The sequence below is a fragment of the Sphaeramia orbicularis genome, chromosome 15 (genome assembly GCF_902148855.1).
Source record: "Sphaeramia orbicularis chromosome 15, fSphaOr1.1, whole genome shotgun sequence".
Classification (NCBI taxonomy): Eukaryota; Metazoa; Chordata; class Actinopteri; order Kurtiformes; family Apogonidae; genus Sphaeramia; species Sphaeramia orbicularis.
Genome location: NC_043971.1, coordinates 29,613,109 through 29,623,885, shown reverse-complemented (window position 1 = coordinate 29,623,885; position 10,777 = coordinate 29,613,109). Strand labels below are relative to the sequence as shown.

The 10,777-nt window shown below is 38.1% G+C and overlaps 1 protein-coding gene across 1 annotated transcript in view; it reads right to left on the bottom strand.

The window, feature by feature from the left end:
* Positions 1-601: 601 nt before the first annotated feature.
* The window catches only part of oprm1 (opioid receptor, mu 1), a 41,411-nt gene continuing 31,235 nt past the window's right edge, over positions 602-10,777 (bottom strand). The window contains exons 2-6 of the mRNA XM_030156420.1: positions 7,864-8,213; positions 5,475-5,659; positions 3,861-4,039; positions 2,475-2,658; positions 602-2,375 (exon numbers count right to left, since the gene is read on the bottom strand). Of these exons, the coding sequence (XP_030012280.1) occupies positions 2,370-2,375; positions 2,475-2,658; positions 3,861-4,039; positions 5,475-5,659; positions 7,864-8,213 (904 nt within the window). The 3' untranslated portion in view covers positions 602-2,369. The remainder of the gene's footprint in view (positions 2,376-2,474; positions 2,659-3,860; positions 4,040-5,474; positions 5,660-7,863; positions 8,214-10,777) is intronic.

Here is a 10,777-nt window from a genome sequence, read left to right as displayed (position 1 = left end):
AAAGTAGAATGGGATGCAGAGCTTTTAGCTGCCAGACTATCCTTCTGTGGAACCAGGCGTAAAACCTTGGTCTCTCATAAAGCTCTGAACCATCCTTTGGTTTTGCTGCCATAGTGTTAGGCTGCTGAGGGACCTCCTGTGACGCTGTCAGCGCCTCTCTGCTCTCACTCTCCATGCATGCATTTGCTGCTATTGATTGTCATTAATTTGTGCCCTCTCTGTCCTCGTCTGCAGGTGTTTCTGGCCTTGGACCTGGTTGTCTCTGATGTGCTGTTACTGGCCTCATCCACCTGCTCAGTCATTTTTAAAAATTGTTTCTTGGTGCTTTTTCTATTCTGTCTTCTTTCTCAACTCACTCCAACAGATTGAGGCAGATGGCCACCCACCCTCAGTCTGCTTCTGTTGGAAGGTTCTGGCCCCTCCCACTATGACGAAAACTTGCTCAAGGCAGGTTTGCTGGGTTTCTTTAGTCTTGGCTTTACTAGATAATTTTAGTTCTGATTTAGTGCTCTGTAATCAAAACGGAAATGAGAGCTTAATGACATGATAATGCATCTGTTTTCACTCCTTTTTAAAAGTATAAATGCGCAGAAACAAGCAAAAAGTCTTTATTTTTTTTATTTTATACACACATTTATTCTGTTTTTATACACCTCATTAACAAACAAGGCAGATTCAATATAACAAATGTTATATTTAGAAGCACAATAACTTGCTGGTTTAGCATAATCAGAAAGCATTATCGGTCAATTTTATGATTTCATTCATGTTTGTGAAAAAGCAACACTTACTTACAGTATTGTACATATGGATTAATACAATCAGTTTCACAGATTGTTGAAAATACTGGTGCACAGAATATTGAGTAGAGCTACTGTAAAGGCAACTGGCAAGAGCATACAGCACGATACATAAGCACAAGCGATTATCAACATTACGACAATACAATGTACAATCCTGCTTGGCTTGCTTAATAAGTGCTTCAAGGAGATATGACTCCAAATGACCCCATACCTGCTGTAATGGCTGTAGAGAATCACATACTGTAGAGAATCACATACTGTGGCATACAGCAGGAGTGTACAAGATGTCCCTTCTGTATGTCACAGCATCACACCCTGTGCATTTAGCAAACAGTCTGCTGCACCTTTTTGCTGGTTTAAAGGATCCATGATTCCATTGTAAACACAGCTGATTTCCCTTCTGTACATTCAAACATTTGTCATATTTATCAGAGATCATACAGTGCTGTACTGTATGTCTGCTTAATAAGAAGTCCAGTAATAATATCTGAAACTTTTTTTTTTTTTTACAAAGAAGCAACAGAAAATGAAAGACTTAAAAATTCAAGAACGGAAATGTCAAAGACTGAGTGGTCACTAAATGACACCCAAGTTTTCGGTGAAATGAGGAGAGAGCACAGTTCAACACAGTCAGTCTCTTTGATAGAGTCAGCATGGGGCTGCGTCGCTCAATCAGCACAGTTCCATAATAATAAGGTTGAAAACCACCCCAGATGAATGAACAGTACAGAAATAAGTAGGACACAGTCTGCACTGTAAATAAGTTTAAATAACACTTGCTGTTTTATATGCATTTGCATAATTTAACATTAGAACATCTTAGTCTCTCTGCATTTTGCAAATGCACATGTTTGTTGCACACTATATAGACACACATGAACCTTTTTTTTTATCAGAGAAAGCAAAACATGAGTAGGAAAGGTTATAGGATGTGGTGAAAGCAATGAGTTCAGAAAACACTGGATAATTAATTGATCTCTTTTTACAACAAGGAATATTCATAATAAGATAAGGTTTAGAGCATGAGGCTTAAATCAATGAAGCAGCTCTGTACAGAGCAGACTGATCATATTCAAAGTCTGCATGGGTGGGTTTTATTATTTCACAACTGCGGTCAGGTTTCTAGCTGAGGCATCTGTTTGATTTTCTGTACATATTCAGCCTCTATGTTGTATGTTATAATAATAATCAACATTTAAATACTTATAATGATCATATTGTTCTAATATAAATAACAGTAGTATTATTGCACAGTTTAGTGCAATCATGTCTTCTTCTATTATGAGGCCAAGTCATATTGATGCTTGTTGTCATGTTTGGTCTAACCTGTCCTATTTCTAAATGTACTTCCATAAAAGTAAGCTGCGCTCATCCATGCAGTAAGTAGTTCGGCTAATAGTTACCTGACCTGGTTAAGTGCTGCAACTAAAATGGCCTGTTCTAAGACATGTCCAGGATTGTGTGTGTTTACAGCCCTGTAGTGACTTGAGTGACCTCCGAGTTGAGGTCGTCGTGGGCAGCGCTGCCACAACAGCGAGAGTCCACTGACGACCCCTCCAAGGCTAGTCATACCTGCAGAGTCGAAAGAGAGAAGAGGAGAGCTCATTCTGCTGAAGTTCTCTATGTAGATATTTTATTTATTTTACAATGTAAGTAACACTCAGTAACTACCTGTTGATTGGACCTCTCTCCTGTGTTTGCAGTGTTGTGTTCACGTTGTGGGAGTTTGCGGCTGGTGACCCCGGTCCGGGATGAGTTCTGCATCTCCAGGACAGAGGGGCTTGGGGTGCAGAACTCACGGAAACAACGCTTGAAGTTCTCGTCAAGGTAGCCATAAAGAACGGGGTTCAGACTACTGCAGATGACAAAAACAGGTTGATATTTTAACACAGAAAAAAAAAAAAAAAGAAAAATCTGCTTCGTATAAAAGAGGATAGTGCGATGCGTACTAGAAACTGGCACAGCATGGGTACTTATCCGAGCACAAAATGCAGTGACACTATTTTCAGCATCAAAAATGAATTCATCCTGCCCTGTGCTCACTTCATAAAGGTTTTCAGACTTTCTTCAAGTTCATTACAGGCTTGAATATAATGAAGGATGTACAGTCAGGATGCATGAGTTTAACCTTTTTGTTCTTTTTTTATTATTATCATCGTATTTGTTGGCATGTTTGCAAGAACCTCCCAGAAATTAATGTAAAATATAATGTACAGAAACTACATTTTTATCCTTTTTCCTGAATTAAGCAAATGAAAATGTATATATTATTGACTTTCCTGTTTGCATACCAGTTGATAATGCACAAAAAAAAGTATCCAGTCAAAAATATGGAGAAGTGGCAGGAACCTTTAATACCATTCTGCTATTCAGTATAAACACAGTGGTGCTCTGTAATTTCTTCAACCACTCTCTTGAATAGGTTGCCACTGCTGCACTTATCTATGTCTAGAAACCTGTTAATATTCAAGCCTTTTGTAATTATAAAAAAACTACATGTTTTTATTCTTCTGACCAGAAATTAGGGCTTTACTTTTAACCACGCATTTCTACCCTAACCTGATATGAAATTATTGGATTTTTGATTTGTGTACAGTGCACAGAACTGATAACAAACACTAGACCACAGTGTGTGCATAAACAGGGAGAATGTGACTTAGAAAACAGCAAAAAATATGTCCCCATGAGGTCCTTTTTGTAGCTAATCTGGAGCTTTAGGTCATATCACACCTGGTTCTTTATGAGATTAAGTTTATCCACCTTTTAGGTTTTGTTACCTGTTGTTTCTAAGGTCAAAAATAATTCATATTAGTCATTCCTATAAAGAGCAGATACAGTATAAATCATTTTAACTCTTAAAATACTAGCCAATGTGGTTTTATTTCGTAAAATATAGTTAACTGTAATTCCTGTGTGATTGCAGTATAGTTAGAGCAAATTATTAGTCAAAAAAAAACAAAAAAAACAGATATATGTAAAAAGGCAGATGCATGCCCTCATAGACACAAACCAAAATGATTTGATTGATTACATGTCCAAGTGTTCAGCTGAACGTACCTGTTGGTGTAACCCAGTGCGATGCAGAAGTGCCAGGTGATAGTCTGCAGTGTTGAGCTGGGGATGTTGACAAGAGCTGTGATGATGACAAAGATGTGAATCGGTGTCCAGCACACGATGAAGACAGCCACCACCACCAGAACCATGCGGGTGATCCGACGCAAGTTCCTGTCCTTCTCCTATGTGTGGGTGTTAAAGAGGGAGGGGCAATAAAAGGTGGAAAAGGAGGGAAAATTGTGTGAGGTGTGTTTGGAGGATAAGACAGATAACGAGAGAAAGAGGATCAGATACGAGGTAAATCCATGTATCATTCGTTCATTCATTTTTCAATTTAAAACCAAAAATCAAATTCATTTTCAAAACCAGAATGAAAAACGGGTAACGGTTCATTTTTCCATTTCCCGATTTTGTGCTCAAATGAAAAATGGAAAAAACGATAACGACCATTTCATTCGATTTTGCTATTTTCAATATAGTTAAGGTGTCTGACCCAGAAGTAGTCGTTACTAGGGAAAAAATAAACAAACGGAATCATGGCCAGACTGGAGGAATATTTGGCTATAATTAAGCAGCTGTTTGATATGTACAGAAGCGTATTGCATTCACACAAAAAAATAAATTTGGCTCTGTTTTTCTCAATTAACAAGATAATTTTCATGTTAATTCAGAAAAACAGAGCCAAATTAAATTTTTTTCAGAAAACAGTATCTCATTAATTCAGAAAAACAGAGCCAAATTTATTTTTTTGTGTGAATGCAATATGCTTCCGTATCAAACAGCTGCTCAATTTTAGCAAAATATTCCTCCAGTCCGGCCATGATTCCGTGTGTTTATTTTTTCCCTAGTAACGAGTACCTCCGGGTCAGACAACTTAACTATATTGAAAATAGCAAAATCGGATGAAACGGTCGTTATCCGTTTTTTCCATTTTTAATTTGAGCGCAACATTGGGAAATGGAAAAATGAACCGTTATCCATTTTACCTTCTGGTTTTGAAAATGAAAAACAAAAAAACAAGTTTTTGTTTTTTGTTTTTAAATTGAAAAACGAATGAACGAATGATATACGGACTGAGGAAGGATCCAATGAGACCTGTTGTTAAAAGCAAATAAAGGAGGTGGTTGAAACTATGGTAACAGAAGAAATGACAGTAAGAACTAATTCTGTTTTGTTAAACAGATAATTTTCTATTTGTATCTAAATGCAGCCTCATTTAAAAAGCATTCAGCCCAAAGTCAAACATTTGGTAAAACATCTTGAATAGTGAGAGCAATTTGTTTTCTTTATATACTGTTTTTAGGTCATTTCATTTGATGTGATTAAAACCTAACTACAGCCTTAGGCTCAACTTAGCTTTCCTTAATTGCTTTCCCTGAGTGCATTATATTTGCATGCCAGTGTAAGCAATACTTCTATTGTGTTTCATACATTTACAAACAGTGGTGGGTCCAGAGGCTGTTGGGTTTAAGGTCTTTAGTGATGCCCAAATTCTCTTTTTTAACTCCCTTATGACTTCATAATCATAAGCCTTCAGCACAAACTCTAGAAAATAACCTTTTTGATGAGGTGTGAAATGCAGCTCATGTTTGTAAAAGACAAACAGATTATTCTTACCTGGGAGCCCGACAGCATGCGAACACTCTTAAGCCTCAGAATCATGAGACCGTAGCAGACTGTGATAATGAGGACGGGCATGATGAACGCAAAGATGAACACGCAGATTTTCAGCAGGGTTTCCCAGTACCAGGACGGGTGGGGGAACTCCAGCTTGCAGTCAACAATGTCGATGATGTTGGAGGCTTTGTGGGGTGGAGAGACACACATGCACACATGGTGTATATTCAGTGTTTTGAAGCTCTAAGGAAAACACAAACTTTCATCACAGGCATAATTTATCAAGGAGGTATTTTTATCAGCTTCATTCACTGTGTACACATATTTGTACACATTCAGGTATATAGGAAGTATTATGCACAGGTCTATCAGAGTGCAAGTGTAAAAGACTAAAATATACAATCAAAATAGAAGTCAGAGATATAAAAAGCATAAAAGTATAAAAGCAGCATTAAAACAATTAAATGACTTGTTATAAATATGGGTGCTTCTATGAAACTGGTCCCTAAAAAAAGGACATGGGGGCTAACAGTTCAAATCAGATGTAAATGTTATAAAGCAAGTTTGGAAGCACTTTGGGTCTATTTTAAAAATAAATATTTACTGAGATAAAAGAGAAACTATTTTTCAGATAAAACACTTTTTTTTTTTTTGTAGTATTATTTTTATATTATTTTTATGCAAGAATGCACGTATAACACATTAAAAAGGACACAGAAATTACGTGCTACTATTTTTTCTAGTAACTTTTTATTCTCTTACAGGTACAAATTGGTAATCAAACCAGTTATGCAAAGCAGAGTGTTTCACAAAAATTACCGCTGTTGCAAAATCACTTGCGATTTATTTGTATTAAATGGGCAGGTTCTGCATGTAACATGAGTGGACACAATGAGTTACACACAAAATCTGGAATGAGACTGCTGATTCATGAAAAACCCACATGTCTGGATTAGAAAAACCACTAGATCAACAAATTTAACAGTGTCTTTATTTATAGCGGTATATAAGACCATTTCAAGCCACGTTTCCCAGATCAAATGCACTGACACTTAGGTAGCTGTCCATGTCCCAGTTTTGGTCCTATTTTTTGCCCCAATATTTTATTAAAAAGTCATTAATTTTGGGATGGCTCAGAGCAAGAGTATAATTTTTTTGGCATTTATCTGAGGTCATCATTAGGTACATCCTGTGGGGAAATATGTGTAAATTTCTCTTTTATTATTGGGTCTAAAAAAGCTGTCAAAGTGCCAGGAACCAAAATGAACCCAGTTTCATAGAAGCACCCATATCTAAAAATAAATACTACCCCCAAATTGCACTTAAGGATATTGCACATGAAAAAATAAATAAAAAATCTTCAAGTAACAATTCTTCTATCTCTTAAAAAAATATTGTAATAGCAAAATATCAGAAATAGAAATGTAACATGGAATTGTCTTGGTTGCTACTATTTCACAGTAGAGCAGACTGACAGATGTTTAATCCCGACCCCCAGTTAAATGAAATTTGCATACGAATAAAACAGAGTGATTTCAGGAATTTAACCTCAACTTTTTACAGAAACACAGGCTTTGTGGATCTAAAACAACATCTCCTTCAGAGTCACGCCACACTAACTGTGATCTGTAATCTCTCATTACTCTCTCTCCTAGAAACAAAGTAAAAGTTGTGCCTCACTAATTTCACTGGAGGTTTTCTCTCCATTAACGCAGCAATTACACCCTAACAAAGAAGCCTGTCTACACAAGAAGCGTCTTGCATATTCAGACAGTTATATTAGTTACCAGCCAGGCAAGGAACACTTTATCTGAATCGTAATGGCGCCCAATTACACAAAAAACTAAACAACTTTCCTGTGCTGTCTGTTTTTATGAGGCCAGTAGGAGTACATAATTAAGCTGCAGAGCTGAAGATGAAGTAATGCTTCATTTTTTTTTTTCTTTTATATTTTATTTCTCTGTCTTGTATCTATTTTTCATGATTACATTTTCATTATCATTTGTTTGTGGCAGCAGGATAATGTATAGCGTACCTCACTGCTTCTCATTAAACCTGGTGAAAGACTGGATCATATTCTAAGGACACTTCTCTTCTCCATTTTTTTGCAAATATTGTGCAGCATCCTTCACAAGTTTGTATTTGCTTTCCAGCCCTTGAACATAACAGGATGATTCAACAGTATCCAATTGGTTATGGATTTGCTTGAAGGTCGTGACTTTCTGTAACTGCTTCATAATCATAATCGTATTTGTGATTATTATTTGCTTTCAGGATGTTCCATGTATGAAGGCTACCTAACATATTACATATTATGTGTTTGGAGGTCAGTGCAGATGACAAATTCTGTACAAGACCTGTCAGTGTGTATGTGTGTGAGCATGCTTACAAGTGACGACAGTCTTTGCCTTGAACATGACAGGCAAACCGATGGCCGACGACAGGATCCAGTTGCAGATGTTGACGATCTTGGCGTTGCGGGGTGTCCTGAAGTCCAGCGCTTTAACCGGGTGACACACGGCAACGTAGCGGTCGATGCTCATAGTGGTGAGTGTAAAGATAGACGTGAACATGTTGTAGTAGTCAATGGACATCACCATCTTGCAGAGTACGTCTCCAAAAGGCCAGGTTCCCATCAGGTAGTTGACGCTCTGGAACGGTAACGTGCTGGTGACCAGTGCGTCGGCCAAAGCAAGGTTGAAGATGTAGATGTTGGTGGCGGTTTTCATTTTGGTGTATCTGGAGAGAAAGTGGATGGTAGATGTTATTTATTCAGCTGTCTGTTTGAAATGTTTCATCTAATTGTGAAATGAAAGAGCTGAATTCTGAACTTTGTGCCTTTCCTGTGGTTCAGTCACTCTGTATGACAGTGAACAGCAGTTCCTACAGGATGACATTTCAATGAAATACTATTTCTAAACCTTTCTTCCGTGCTTGTGATAACATTAGTCATCTAGAGCAGTGTTTCCCAACCACTGTGCTGTGGAACATAAGTGTGTAGTGAGAAATCATCAGATGTGCTGTGGAAGATTATCCAATTTCACCTGATCGGTACTCTAAGTGTGATTTAGATACGTACGACTGCAGGCGCTAATGATCCACTACAACAGTTTCCTGTTTCCCTTTGCAAAGTGAAAGTGAAAGTGAACCAGCCCTGATGCGGTGCATTCTGTTGATAAAGCCCTCTCATCACTCGCTAGTGATGTGCGGATTAGCGGGTTACCCTGGGGCACCGATAAGGGGGGTAAAAATGACAATTCATGGGGTCCGGCATTTGTGGGGGGCCCATAGAGCAGTGGAGGGGGTCTAGTGGATACAGGTTAGAAGTTGTGAACATTTTGTACAAGATCCACTGCCTAACACAGGCATAGAAGCTGGGAGTCGGACGCTGAAAGCATTTTTGTTTCACACTAGTGTAAGTGACGTTATGTACGGACCACCCCCACCACCCAACCTAGTCCAACAGACTGAGAACATAGTGAATTTATGAAGGGTCCACAATGTTTATGCTTTCATAGGGCCCACAGTTGGTAGCGGCGCCCCTGGGGCTACCCATGGGACCCACAGATTAGGTTGGGGTGGGGGGTAGGCCTCTATTATACTCTTATACGATGGCCCTCAATCCATAAACCAAGGGTCTGTCCGAGTGGTCGCTGACACACCCCTTTCAGCTTTCTCGTACCAAACGCCCCATGACAATGTTGCCCCTGCACCCCCAATGTGCCCCCCCCCCACCCCTCCCCGGAGAGTGTCTAGTGACTGCTGCCAAGGAGTTCCCCTTTCTGGAAAACAAAGCTATTTCAGTTCTGTTCCCTTTCTCCATAACCTATCCATGCGAGATGGGCTTTTCAAGCATGACTGATATAAAGACAAAAAAAGAGAGAGGCTCAGAGCTGTTGAGGAAGATCTTTATGTGTGTCTTTTTTTCAATTCCTGCAAGAATATCAGCTTCGTGTTCAACTAATCAGGCCCAGGTTTCACACTGAGTACATAAATTGAGACTAGATTTGCATTATATTTCAATAAACATACTTTTTGTGACATTTTTGTTTGGTGGTGTGTCTTGTGATTTTTCAAATATAAAATATGTGATGTGGCTCAAAAAGGTTGGGCAACAGAGGGTAGAGGGTATATGTATAACTGACAAAGGTTTATATTGTCATGAAAATAGTGTTATGTTTAAAGATATCAATTTTTCTGAAAGTGTTGCATTCTGTATGTTCATCTGAAAACACCCACAGAAAGGTTTTACAGACCATCTTACAAACTTGGTCTTAACATTTACTAGCTCAAGTGACAGATGAATGATTTTGCTGAAATGTCTGAGCAACATTTCTTACATGTCATGGAGTCATTTCAGCACATACAGCAGTCCAACACTGTATAATTTCCAAAACCAAATATGTGAGGTGTGTGAAAATTTGCCTAGAAAACCTTTTTACTAAAATTGTCCAAATTACACAGGACAAAAGCTCAGGTCCATTTTGACTGTGTAGAGTGAAAGAACTAAAAGCTAAGTGCTTCCCTGAATACACAGTCATAGCTTTGCACTGCATAAAAGCAAAATCAATCAACATATTCAAGAGGAACATCACAAAGAATGTTACCTCTCTTTTAACTCAACGTGGTAGAAAATGTAGCCGATGTAAGAGGCGCACACTGTTCAGATGATAGTCAAGTGGAAACACTGAAAAGAGCACAGATGCATCAGAAAAAGACACAACACAGGTTGCTGAAATTAATTTGTTGTTTAGAGCACGTGTCAGCAACAAAGTATGGCATGTTAACATTTAGTGTAGTCATGACGGAAGCCTGGATCCCATCATGAAGACCTCATTGTTAAAGCTAAAAACAATAATCTGAACTACATGGAGCTTGATGCCTCTGCAGTACATCTTACACATTATCACTGCAATGATGGTGTGTGCATGAATCCAAGCTAGGGTTGTGTGTTTCTAGGTTGAACAGTTGGACATTAATTTTCATTTTAACGTTCATTCATAACACATCCATTTTACATTTCAAGATTCAAGGTTCACTTTATTGTCTCCTGTGAAAGAAACTTGGCTTAGACAAAAAACACATAAAATATGTGACAAATAATAAATAAGTTAAAATATCATTAAAAAAAAAAAAAAAACACGCCCTCATACATACATCCTTTTGGTAGCTGCACCTAACTGCTCATTAATTTAAAGTAAAAGTTATATTAGAATAATCTTATCTGAGTGTGAGGACCGAACTGCCCTACACTCTTGGGGGGGTTATTAATGTTGGTCAGATAAACTATTCAATCCTGTTTG